This window comes from Paramormyrops kingsleyae, chromosome 3, assembly GCF_048594095.1.
Source record: "Paramormyrops kingsleyae isolate MSU_618 chromosome 3, PKINGS_0.4, whole genome shotgun sequence".
NCBI lineage: Eukaryota > Metazoa > Chordata > Actinopteri > Osteoglossiformes > Mormyridae > Paramormyrops > Paramormyrops kingsleyae.
In genome coordinates this window covers 24,667,179-24,680,567 of record NC_132799.1, presented here as the reverse complement: position 1 = coordinate 24,680,567, position 13,389 = coordinate 24,667,179, and the positions used below count along the sequence as shown (strand labels likewise).

Genomic DNA, 13,389 nt, shown 5'->3' with positions numbered 1-13,389 from the left:
CTGGCAGAGCCACAGTGGAGCAGCATTATGAGAACATGCAGATGTGGCCATTAAAATGCATGTCCTGTAGCTAGGAGACCATCTCAGACACAGACATTCATTCTTAAAGATGGCACCCACCTGTAAAATTCGGTCCCCCTCCCTGATGCGGCCATCCCGGGCCGCGATGCTGTTGGGCCCCACCTGTTTGGAGGGGGGCAGAGATTATGACAAGGTCCCACTCATACACATTTATATCTATATATTTAGCAGGAACCTTTATCCAAAGTGACAGCTTGCTCAGGGGGCCAACGGTGACCCCACTCCGCTGATGCTGGGATTTGAACCAGCAACCTTCTGATCACAGGTATAGCACCGGCCGAGCCACGCGTCACACCCTTAACCACCCATGATCCCTTCATGTTTTGGTCAAAGAGCAGCTGTGGCCCACAGATTCACCAGGATGAAGGGATTTTTGGAACGAGGAAGAGAGAGAATTACAGGCAATCCAGCAAATACTCAGCCTGCTCTCTCATTTAAACGGGCAGCCAGTAAACCAGTGATAACCAGTTCATTGTCGGCCTCTCCTCACGCACAGAACAATCTTTAAATTAACTGGCACGTGCTAAAACCCTTGAAGTTACAGCAGGAAGCAACATTTCCCATCATGCCCAGACCATACGCACCTCACAAACAGGCATGTCACAGCAGGCTTACTGGTGATGTCTCAGGGATGCAGTAAGGCAGATCTAACTCGTTGGTTGTCACAGACGACCAAACACACAGGTTCTATGTCACTGACCAGAGTAACCAGTAGAAGACCAGATCTGGGCACATGAGCTGCTAATGTTGAACTCGAGTGAGAATTCATCTGATGAACAGCATCAGAGCCTGATCAGTCACAGCTGAAGGAAGAGGAATCTCTGCTATGGGCTCTGGGTCCGCCTTGGCGTTCGGTTCACGTACCGCCTTTCCGATTTGTAAATAACTCTCCTTTATTGAAAAACAGCATCGCCCTTCATTATGTGAGCATGTTGGGGTGTGCAACACAGACGAGTCCGTGCAGATGGATTAAACGCCACAGTTGATTAAACTGAGAAGACTCACCAATCAACGGCCCATCCTGGGAGCCACATTTGCCTGCATATTGTTCAACCACCAGATTCAATAACTCTCCGTCTAATTTCGTAGGAATCACGCTTCCTCTGACTTACTGCTCAGGGCGTACCACTTGCTTGGGGGGATGGGGAGGCAGGAAAATATGGTATCTGCCAGCAGCAGACGTCAAACCCATACATGCGTTTATGATAAAAAAATATGCATTTTTTCTAAAAATATCTGTTTGGGGGGACGGGGGGTCCCGTGACAGCCCTGTTCACGCCACAGCGGCGCTGTCGGTGGTACTGTCAGGTGGCACGTCCTCATGCCGCCAGCAGAAGGTGGCGCTCTCTGCAGGATGGTGCCAGCCTCGGGCTTCAGAAGTAAAGCTGCGGGCGTCTCTGGCCCAAATCGGACGCTGTGTCTGCAGTGTGATATTTTACGCCCAGCGGGTGGCCCTGGGGTGTCAGTCAGACATAATTAAAAACTATGAGTGAAGCATAAGGGGTCTGCTTGAGGAGGGACATGTGCGTGCGTCAGAGTGTGTGTGTGTGTGTGTGCGTGCATGTGGGTCAGATATACATTACATTGTGGGGACCAAATGTCCCCACACTGTGATAAAAACCTCTTATTTTGATGTTGTTGGCACCACCTTATTTGGTTTGACTACTTATGGTTAAGGTTCGGGCTGTAAAACTGCAGATGGAGGGTTAAGATCCAAACCAGGTTAACACCAGGTTTTACTGTCAGTCTCCCACCTTTCTCTGGCAACAGTGACACAAACTGCTTGACTTGAAATAATCAGGAACGGTTATTCACGTCCTCTGAGGTCCCGGTGTGGCTTTTAAATGGGATGTTCAGGGCCCATGATCGATTGTCCAATCAGTGATGGGCACTCTTGCCGGGGATGGGGGGGTGTCCGACCTTCTGAGAAGGTTGATGCTCACCTCGCTGACATAGATGCCGACGTCGTCCTCATCGTCTGTCCTGTAGCACAAGGTCAGGCCGAGCTTCTCCTGACTGTTGAGTCGGCGAAGCTCCACCTCCTGTGGACCAACCCAGAAGACATGGGGTCACATGTTACAAAGCACTGGACAGGATTGGTCACTGACAGAATCCCTCCCAGAACACATTGGGTCACATGTTACAAAGCACTGGATGGGCTTGGTCACTGACAGGCTCCAGCCCAGAGGATTTGGGGTCACATGTTACAAAGCACTGAACAGGATTGGTCACTGCTTTGGAACCATTTGACTGACCAGCTGAAACACATTTTGAGAAGCACTGGAAAACTGAGTTTGATTCAGCACGGCCTGAATGTTAATGTCTATTTTCTAAACACCCTTCTATTTATGTTAATCAACACTCATTTATTCTGCACTTCCACTAACGAAAAGTTTCAGCGTGAATTAAATATTCATCAGCGGCTCCTTGATGGACCAGATTCCCCCCAGAGGTCTTATCAAGCAGCCCGGAAGGTTCCAGAAATCCTCGCTCCCGTGCCAGGCACTCTCCAGAAGGACGTCATGCGGCATTCCGCCTAGACGTACCAATTCCACATGAAATGGGAATGGCAGCACAGCCCCCCAGTTGAGATTCAGGTCATTAATCACCCCCCTCCCCCGTCAAGCATGTCTTCTTAATTCCTCTCCCTTTAGGAGCTCAGGAGCGCCCCTGCTGGTTGCCCCGCCCCGTCCCAAACGCCCCCTCGACTCACGCAGACCAGCAGCATCTTCGCCCCATAGGGGGGAGGAAGCCCATCCTGCTGCTTTCAGTGGTGTTGGCCATTGTTGTAAAAACAATTAATAATGATTCAAAATGAGTATGACGGACAGAGGAATGCAAGAGACGGAAAGGCAGGGCAGGGGGGAGGTGATGAAAGGAGCTGATGGGAGAGCCTCATCCAGGCGAGGGGGGCGGAGGGGGGGAGGTGATGAAGGGAGCTGATGGGGGAGCCTCATCCAGGCGAGGGGGGCGGAGGGAGGGAGGTGATGAAGGGAGCTGATGGGGGAGCCTCATCAAGGCGAGGGGGGCGGAGGGGGGAGGTGATGAAGGGAGCTGATGGGGGAGCCTCATCAAGGCGAGGGGGGCGGAGGGGGGAGGTGATGAAGGGAGCTGATGGGGGAGCCTCATCCAGGCGAGGGGGGCGGAGGGGGGGAGGTGATGAAGGGAGCTGATGGGGGAGCCTCATCCAGGCGAGGGGGGCGGAGGGAGGGAGGTGATGAAGGGAGCTGATGGGGGAGCCTCATCAAGGCGAGGGGGGCGGAGGGGGGAGGTGATGAAGGGAGCTGATGGGGGAGCCTCATCAAGGCGAGGGGGGCGGAAGGGGGAGGTGATGAAGGGAGCTGATGGGGGAGCCTCATCAAGGCGAGGGGGGCGGAGGGGGGAGGTGATGAAGGGAGCTGATGGGGGAGCCTCATCAAGGCGAGGGGGGCGGAGGGGGGAGGTGATGAAGGGAGCTGATGGGGGAGCCTCATCAAGGCGAGGGGGGCGGAGTGGGGGAGGTGATGAAGGGAGCTGATGGGGGAGCCTCATCCAGGCGAGGGGGGCGGAGGGGGGGAGGTGATGAAGGGAGCTGATGGGGGAGCCTCATCCAGGCGAGGGGGGCGGAGGGGGGAGGTGATGAAGGGAGCTGATGGGGGAGCCTCATCAAGGCGAGGGGGGCGGAGGGGGGAGGTGATGAAGGGAGCTGATGGGGGAGCCTCATCCAGGCGAGGGGGGCGGAGGGGGAGAGGTGATGAAGGGAGCTGATGGGGGAGCCTCATCCAGGCGAGGGGGGCGGAGGGAGGGAGGTGATGAAGGGAGCTGATGGGGGAGCCTCATCAAGGCGAGGGGGGCGGAGGGGGGAGGTGATGAAGGGAGCTGATGGGGGAGCCTCATCAAGGCGAGGGGGGCGGAAGGGGGAGGTGATGAAGGGAGCTGATGGGGGAGCCTCATCAAGGCGAGGGGGGCGGAGGGGGGAGGTGATGAAGGGAGCTGATGGGGGAGCCTCATCAAGGCGAGGGGGGCGGAGGGGGGAGGTGATGAAGGGAGCTGATGGGGGAGCCTCATCAAGGCGAGGGGGGCGGAGTGGGGGAGGTGATGAAGGGAGCTGATGGGGGAGCCTCATCCAGGCGAGGGGGGCGGAGGGGGGGAGGTGATGAAGGGAGCTGATGGGAGAGCCTCATCCAGGCGAGGGGGGCGGAGGGGGGAGGTGATGAAGGGAGCTGATGGGGGAGCCTCATCAAGGCGAGAGGGGCGGAGGGGGGAGGTGATGAAGGGAGCTGATGGGGGAGCCTCATCCAGGCGAGGGGGGCGGAGGGGGGAGGTGATGAAGGGAGCTGATGGGGGAGCCTCATCAAGACGAGGGGGGCGGAGGGGGGAGGTGATGAAGGGAGCTGATGGGGGAGCCTCATCAAGGCGAGGGGGGCGGAGGGGGGAGGTGATGAAGGGAGCTGATGGGGGAGCCTCATCAAGGCGAGGGGGGAGGTGATGAAGGGAGCTGATGGGGGAGCCTCATCCAGGCGAGGGGGGCGGAGGGGGGGAGGTGATGAAGGGAGCTGATGGGGGAGCCTCATCCAGGCGAGGGGGGCGGAGGGGGGGAGGTGATGAAGGGAGCTGATGGGGGAGAGTCATCCAGGCGAGGGGGGGAGGGGGGGAGGTGATGAAGGGAGCTGATGGGGGAGAGTCATCCAGGAGAGGGGGTCGGAGGGGGGAGGTGATGAAGGGAGCTGAGGGGGGAGCCTCATCCAGGCGAGGGGGGCGGAGGGGGGGAGGTGATGAAGGGAGCTGATGGGGGAGCCTCATCCAGGCGAGGGGGGCGGAGGGGGGGAGGTGATGAAGGGAGCTGATGGGGGAGCCTCATCCAGGCGAGGGGGGCGGAGGGGGGGAGGTGATGAAGGGAGCTGATGGGGGAGCCTCATCAAGGCGAGGGGGGCGGAGGGGGGAGGTGATGAAGGGAGCTGATGGGGGAGCCTCATCCAGGCGAGGGGGGCGGAGGGGGGAGGTGAAGAAGGGAGCTGATGGGGGAGAGTCATCCAGGCGAGGGGGGGAGGTGATGAAGGGAGCTGATGGGGGAGAGTCATCCAGGCGAGGGGGGCGGAGGGGGGAGGTGATGAAGGGAGCTGATGGGGGACAGTCATCCAGGCGAGGGGGGCGGAGGGGGGGAGGTGATGAAGGGAGCTGATGGGGGAGCCTCATCCAGGCGAGGGGGGCGGAGGGGGGAGGTGATGAAGGGAGCTGATGGGGGAGCCTCATCCAGGCGAGGGGGGCGGAGGGGGGCAGACTGAGAAACCCGTTTTGGCCCTGCCAGCTGGGGCGGCCCGTGTGTCAGCAGGACTGTAAATAAAACGGTTAACACAGAAAAGGGGGAACAAACATGCCTCATTCCAGGGCCCCGTCGATCGTGCCCTGGAGGGGCCCCCTGCCACCATCGCAGAAAGACGTCCGTCAAAGCCCCACCGGGCAAGCCCCCCATGACGCTAATGGCACCTATCTCTGCTCTGAAGCGCAATAAGCCTGTCAGTCTCCCCCCTGATGCGCTCATCCCACTAAGCCCAGCGTACGACTGACTCTTTTTCCTGGGACTTCAAAGACTATCGGAATTACTATCCAACAGAATGCAGATCAACCGAACCCGTCACTGCTGATGCTGGCCTGCTTACAAAATGTTAAATTATTAAAGAAGGATCAGTGTTTGACATTCGGAACGCCAAGGGACGGGTCACAGGTGCGCTGGGAAACGTCATGCGGCGAACATAATAAATCTGGCAGATTTTCATTTATAGTGAGGCGTTTGGAGGGCGTGCCGTGCACAGGGGACAGGTGATGAGGTAATAAAGCGCTCGCACGCACCACACCATCGGCGCGCACCAGGGCCGGTCCACTGTACCTTCAGCACGTCGCCCACCCCCTGGGATTCTTCCCTTTGTCCGAGCGGAGACCCAGACACAACGAGGCCCGATCCAGAATGACGACTGCCAGAATCCATAGCGAGACTGCGATCGGCATCTCTGATGATCTGGAGAACATGGGGTGAGTCCAGAAGATTCTGGATTCTAAGCTCTGCTCTACCTGCTTCCTGTACCGAGACCCCCCCCCCCCCAAGAGGATCACCCAACATCCCCTGAATGAATCTAAGCTTAGCTGACACGGTCTGCTCTGAGTTCTGACCCAACCAGGGGGGGTCACCGCTACGGAAACACACCTGTCTGTCTTAGCTGCAAATGAGTGGAGCTGCCCCCCCGCTGCCCCCCGAGGTGTGAAATTCGGCTCAGAAATGCACAGAACCAGTGCAGCAGTATAAACGTGCTGATGCCGAGTCCCCCAGCGCACTCAGCCAGCGCACTGCAGCCCCGTCCCACTGTCTCCCACTGCAGCCCCGTCCCGCTGTCTCCCACTGCAGCCCCGTCCCACTGTCTCCCACGGCAGGCCAGGAGCCGCCCCACCACACGGCTCATCAGCAAGTGTGGAAGTGTGAGCAATAATGGGATCTGTCAGCGGACTGAGGCAGGATGTTGGGGAATGGCAGCGTTTCTGAGGAAGGGGGGGGATGTATCACAGCATTTGAGCAATGAGTCCCAGCCAGTGAAAACACTGGGGAGATGTAAATCCTCTCCACTGGTCTGTCTGAAGGTCTGCCCCGCCCTCGCCAGTGTAATTAAGGCGGGGGGAGGTAACCACCAAATCCCCCCCCATGGGCACGACCCAGCCGCCGCAAGTGACAGTCTGCCGTCAATCGCTGTGTGATGTCATGGCCTCTGGTAGGAGCATCTGCTGGTCCCCAAAGCACCATCTGTCCCGTCGCCTGGGTAACGGGGCCCTCCGTCCCCTCGTCCGCAGGACAGGCTGGTCAGGTGACTGCGTGAGGGGGGAGGCGACCCGCCTTCTCCGTCGTCTAATGAGCTCGCACTCGGCCGGGAACGCGACACGTGATGGCGAGGTTGCCAATGCGACCGGCTTTCCAGACCTGGTCACTGGTGACCTCTTCACCTTAAACACAGGTGCTGCTTTGCCACTTCAAAACAGAATCTGGATAGTTTCTCAACCCCCAACAACCCTGTATAGGAGAAGCAGGTATGGAAAGATGGATGGATGTATGTATGGATGGATGGATGGAAGCTGGCCAGAAACTATAGCAGCATCCAGGAACCACCCTGCTAGGAGTGGAGATGAGCATTCTCATCTGGGATCCATCTTATCCTCTTAGGACAGGCCCCGCCGGGGGCAGGTGATGTTATTGGTGAGGCGGGAGGGGCCCTGGGGGGGCTTACCTCATACTCGAAGGCGTCTGTCCTGATGCCATCTGCAGGGAGGCTGGAGAGGAACTCGGGGCTCTCGTAATATTCCCGCTCCATCGTCTGCAGTGAGTGACAGCTGTCAAGGCAACAGGGGGGAGGGGGAGGAGCTCAGACAGGGAGGAGCAGCTGTGTCACGCTCGCCGCAACCGAACGCGGCTTCTTTTGTCTCTGAGTCTCAGCATCAGACCATAATGAACAAAAAAGGCGTCAAAAAACACCAGTGACACAATGTGCTCACGAGCTGTCAGAGAGACACGCCAGTAACTGAACATGAAGAGACGAAAACCTCTTGCGACTTAATCTCTCCTCTCTCAATCAAGGGGCGACGTTTCTCCCAAAGACTCAAGCGCCGGTCAACATTTCAGCTAAAGCCCCGATAGCAAGGCGACACATAAATGCCAGGCAGTGATGTGATAAACAAGTCTTTGCAGCCGTAACTCTTACAGCGTGATGTTTAATTCCCGATAACAGTCCAGCTTCCCGCGAAAGTGCATTTGGCTGATAAACCCGGTGTGGCAAGTGCACTAAAGAGGATAACACAAACCGACGTTAATGTTTATGACCCTCTGCTACAATTGAAGACAAAAATGAGGACTCTGTGGCAAGGGCCATAAAACAGGCCCTCTGTAGGTCTGCACCTGCTCAGGGGCGGGGCAGGGCAGATCAACGAGAGTGAGAGTGTGAGACGCCTGCACACGCACCGAGTAGTGGGCCCCGCACACCAGTCACCCCGTAATCTCGCCTCTGAGCTATGCTAAAGTGCTAAGATGCTGAAGTGCTAACATGCTGATGTGCTAACATGCTAAAGTGCTAACATGCTGATGTGCTAACATGCTGAAGTGCTAACATGCTAAAGTGCTAACATGCTGATGTGCTAACATGCTGATGTGCTAACATGCTGAAGTGCTAACATGCTAAAGTGCTAACATGCTGATGTGCTAACATGCTGAAGTGCTAACATGCTGATGTAAATCGCTGCAAGTTCTGAAGGGGCGTCGCTAATGAGCAGAAAGAAAAATGATGCTGGACAGCAGAGAGCAGAAAGGGAAGCACGCCAGGGCGGCACACACATACCACCCTGATCCTTTATTACTGAGAGACAGGGTTAAAGCTAATCACTCGCTCTAACTGCTTAACTAATTCAAAGACAAGGCTATGAGTGACACAAAAATTGAGGCGACAGACACATTTAAATCAGCTAATTATCCATAAGATGTTGTATAATTTTGTTTAATTATGTACTTAAACAATCCACTAAATTCCCATTCGCTGGTGGGGCCCATTACTGTCATAACAAAGTATAAACTGTATGCTAAATATTTTCATGTTACTTTCTCATTAAATGAATGGTGTGCAGATCCTTACACAGCCACACTGGCACTGTGTTACGTGGAGGAAGTGAGACTGAAGAGCAGGAAATGCATACCTGTCAGAGAGGACAAAGGGGCAGGTGTCCGGGACCGGGGGCGTGGCGGGCCGCATCTTGGATAAGGCCACGATGTGCTCGAATGTGATGTCGGTCTGTGTGCACACATCCACCAGATGGCTGTTGCCCCTGGCGACAGGACTCCTCCGCAGCACCTGCACCACGATGGGGTCCTTGGCGCTGCGGAAGGCTTCCAGTGCCTCCTCATGGCTGGCCTTGGAGAGGTCCTTGCCATTCACCTGTGGAGGGGAGGAGGAGGAGCTTGTGAGACCAGCCAATGAGGGCCCTCGTCACCAAGCACTGCAGCCCACCCTCCCAGCAGAAGTGCCTATAAACTAACTTTGCACCAAAGTTAGAAGCTTGTCCCTCAATGACGAGCATCACAAAGGGCCACGTTCCCTGTATTGATTCACCAGACACCTGCAGCTTCATAAGTCCACTGGCACAGCATTTGAAGACCATTAAGGGTGCAGCAGGTCCTTCATAGCTTGCTGTATTGAGGGGGGGGGGGTATGTGAAGCCCAGGCTTCTCCTCTGTGTCCCCTGGGGTCCCGAGTCGCGTCATTACCGGCTCTGTGGTGTTGCAGGACAATGAGCCGGTGCCTGACTGCCGAGTGGGACACCCCCCCCCCCCCCCCCGGCACAGCGGGACACATCTGCCCTCCTGTCTTAGGATGCTGACACCCAATTAGAGCCTCTAATGGTGGCGGCGAAGCTGCCCCTCTGAAAGATGGACACAGGACCCTCACAAGAGGCACATCTTGCTACCGACACCACGCCTTTCATCCTCCTCACTATCTAATGCTCTGGGCTCCACCACAACGGCAAAAACCCAGAGCATGACATCTTAACATCACAATCCACCTTGTACACTTTCTGCCAACTAATGAAACAGCACACATCACCCTCATGTGGGTACAGACCACCATCATAAATGAAGGAGTATTTTTAAATTCCAGTTCAGACACCAAGGAAGACAGGGACAGAGAACACGGGCCTGTTCGGGGTTTTACTTTCCTTTCAAAAATGGAAGGCAGGAATCGCAGAAACCGTAGGCAGTCTTGGCTGGGGACTGAGGTGGATTCCAGCTGAGGTCAGCATGTGGGCCACACTTAAGATGCCTTATGTGAGGAGAAACTTCCAGGACCCCTGAGGAATTGTGACATCAGCACTGACGGCATCACCGCGATGCATGGACGGGCAGTGGTGTGTGCCAAAACACTGCATCTGGCACGTCTATTTTTACCACGGTAAAGGTAGCCTGAGAGAGGGAACCTCACATGCTGTGCCAGTAACAAGCCAGGCCATGGGAAGACATCAGGAAGACACCTTACCTGAGCTGCGCGTCGTGAAAACAACATTTTACAAAAATATAGCATTATAGAAATGGCAGATGTGGTGGTCAAACCTTAAAAGATCATTTCTTAGGCAATTTTCGAGGACCCCACACAGTCAAAGTCTATTGTAAAAGGGTAATTTGGTGAGGTCTCATTGGTGTAGAAGTAGCTGTCAGAATAACAGATGAAGCAGAAGAAAAGTGGCTCCAGGCTAACAGCGAGCAGCTGCTTCCTCAGGATTATCCTGTAGTTCTGACTGTGGACATCAAAACTCTACACAAGCCTGAAATTTCTACATGACGATGTCAGGTGCCCTTGACAGGAAACCATTCATCCAGGCCTCACTTGACAGGATGTCGCTGTTATGCGATGTAAGACGCCGTCCAAGCTGACGGGAATGCCACTATCGACATGAAAACATGACTTTCAGCAGCAGGATCATATGCAGCCTCGACCAAAGTTCCTCCAGCATCGAAGCCACAAACGCAGTCACATGACACGAGCAAAGGGTGGGCTGCTGCTCCAGCACCCTCGCTGTCCCCTAATGGCAGAAGCAAAAAGAAAATGACTCACTAGGCCTGATCCGTTTACTTGGCTCCCATCAAAGACGGCGGCAGACCATGCATGCTAATTGCCCCGCAGAGTGTCACATGCTGGGTTTTCCAAAATCATCCCCGAAGCCGAAACTGGGAGACGAGGACTCAGAGTGGGAAAGAAGACTGATGAATCCGCCTATTGCTTATGACAAGTCTGGGAAAAATCAAATTCCCAGTGTTCCCCAAGGCTACATCTGACCCTTATCAGCTTCTCATTTCTTAATACGGGCAAATGGTCTGACACTACCAGAGGGACCTCATTATGCAGACGGGGAGGGGTTTCCAAAGGGCTAATGAGTGCCTGATGTACAATATTAATTAATCAACCCCCACCTACTGAATAATAGGCTCGCACATTCTATTGCAGTCGCTGACTGCGTGGGTAAAGTTGTGCATCACTGGAAGACAGGCCATGAGTAGGACAGCCTGAGCTGCATCTGCAAAGCCGCCTTCAGAAGCTGCTCCTCAGACTCTTTCTCAGGCTCGAGAACCACTGCATCCTCTTGTGGAAATCACTGAAGTCTCATTTTATATCACACAATTTCATAAGCATAGAGTATCTTCCCATCCAGTCATGATTTATCAACTTATCCTAAACAGGATCACTGAGGGGGATCCCAAGCAGCAAAGGGCACAAGGCACGGGACAACCTGGATGGGATGCCATTGTGAAACTCAGAGTCCTGGAGAAGTAAGACAATGGTGGCACCATTTAGTCCAAAGGGAATTCAATGATATTCAAAAGGCCTGAAAGCAGTGGAAGGCCAGTTATCAGTGGAAAACAGGGTCTTCAGGACATAAAAATATGAAAAGTAGTTGAAGGTGGATGATACTGCTAGTGGTGTTTGACCGTGACGGTGATTCTGCTGCAGGAACAGGAGCCGACGCAGACGAGCACGTCGGGACCAAGGCGGCTTGGGATCTGTCCTCCAGACGCTGCTAGAGGCCAACTGTCTGGGCCCAGCTGAAGATCGTTCACTTCAGGGCCGGATGGCACCAAGCAGGAGGCGGAAGGAGGGTGGGATAAAGGGCATCGAGTACTCTGCTGAGAAGTGGAGTTAAGATACGGAGGAACACCGGTGAACATAATTAGGGCAGGTGATTCGAAAAGGGTGGATCAGCGGCCATGATGTGATGTTGGAGACAGTCAACACACATGACGCTGGTCAACAGTGGTGACTGCTCAGCTCACAAACAGAACCTTCAACTGCAGGAGAGAGCAAAGAGGTGGGCTTTACTCTACAGTCATGTACAGGGAGTCTGAATTCCCCACAAAGCCAAAGGATGGTGAGGTCCTGGTATGAGATAACCAGCTTCTCGTGAAACATTAATTGGTTTGACATAAATTGACTGTCAAACCCAGTCAGGGTCCACCAGGGTCCTGTTCTCTACTCATGCAAAACTCGAGTCCATCAGTGGACGTTCCCTACAGCCCCTTCTTCACATCCTGGCTGGATGAGGTCGGCCAGTGTCAGAGTACCCAAACACCTCACTGCTCCAGTATCAATGGCTTCATTTGTCGTTTCCACATGTACGTGTAGATCGGGATTCTTTAGTTCTCACATATGTCATCTAACTCTCTTTTGATACATAAACAGTGAAACTTAGGGTCTGAGCAGTGTGAGCGCAGGCCATTTATCCAGCACCCCAGGAGCAGAAGTCTGGGGCCTTGCTCAAGGGCCCAACGGAGATATGGCCACTCTGCTGAGTACAGGATTCGAATTGGTGACCTTCTGATCACAGGCACAGAGCCACACAGCGCCCCCTGGGCCTGGGAAAGATTTTATGGTTATGAGGGCGGCTTGGCACGTCTGGGAAACATCCATAGGTCCTACTGACGGCCCAATGACTCACAGGTCTCTTCAGCACTGTCTCCGACACTGAGAGATGCTGGAAGTGCCCAGGTGCATCCCCATTTCCATCACCATGGACAGGAGATGTGTGTTTTTACAGCGCACTTAAACCCCTTAGTGCAATTTATGGCGGGTGCTTGCAGGGTGGATGAAAATGCACTCCTCGCCGCCATTAGCGTGTTTACGGCTTCCGATCGACCGCACATGCCGCTTTACGGGCCACAGATGCCGAGCTCCCTAATGACGAGTTTGTTTGTCATTTGCTGGGCCGTCCTTGTACCAGAGTAGCAAGGTTGTGACAGAACAGGGCCAATTAAGCCGTAATCGATCCCTGAACGAGAGTAAAACCAGGTCGCTTGTGGTCCCAGCAGCCAATAAGAAGCATTCCCACTCAGCTGCTGCCTGACATGTCAAAATGCAAGCAGAATCTGCTGACTATATGTAAACAAATGTAAGTGATTTAAAAAATGACTGTATGGCTGGGAATACGGTGGTTAGACTTAATGTTTTATTACTGAGCAAGCAGTTATCCCTTATTGCATCTTTATTATTGCAATTATCATCCCAGTTTCCTGTCCAATTACCATGCCAGTTATCATCCCAGTTACCATCCCAGTCACCCAGTTGCCAGGCAGTAAGAGCACAGTACGTCCTACAGGAGTTCACCCATGAGGAATTCTGGGTAATCCACCCTTTCTGCCTCTGTCTGTCACCAGGATCTGAAAGACCCAGCTGTATGCCAAATCAATCTGCTGCACACCCCCCACAAATACGCTGAGGTGAGAGATGGGGTAATCTCACCCTCTGTGCATGTGATGGTGAT

The 13,389-nt window shown here is 54.5% G+C and overlaps 1 protein-coding gene across 2 annotated transcripts in view; it reads right to left on the bottom strand.

Annotated features, from left to right (window-relative positions):
• LOC111858650 (PDZ domain-containing RING finger protein 4-like) overlaps positions 1 to 13,389 on the bottom strand; it is an 81,704-nt gene that overhangs the window by 4,835 nt on the left and 63,480 nt on the right. For both annotated transcript variants that reach the window (XM_072709931.1, XM_072709932.1), the window contains 4 exons: positions 8,782 to 9,020; positions 7,329 to 7,431; positions 2,025 to 2,123; positions 121 to 183 (listed from right to left, as the gene is read on the bottom strand). In XM_072709931.1, the coding sequence (XP_072566032.1) occupies positions 121 to 183; positions 2,025 to 2,123; positions 7,329 to 7,431; positions 8,782 to 9,020 (504 nt within the window). The remainder of the gene's footprint in view (positions 1 to 120; positions 184 to 2,024; positions 2,124 to 7,328; positions 7,432 to 8,781; positions 9,021 to 13,389) is intronic.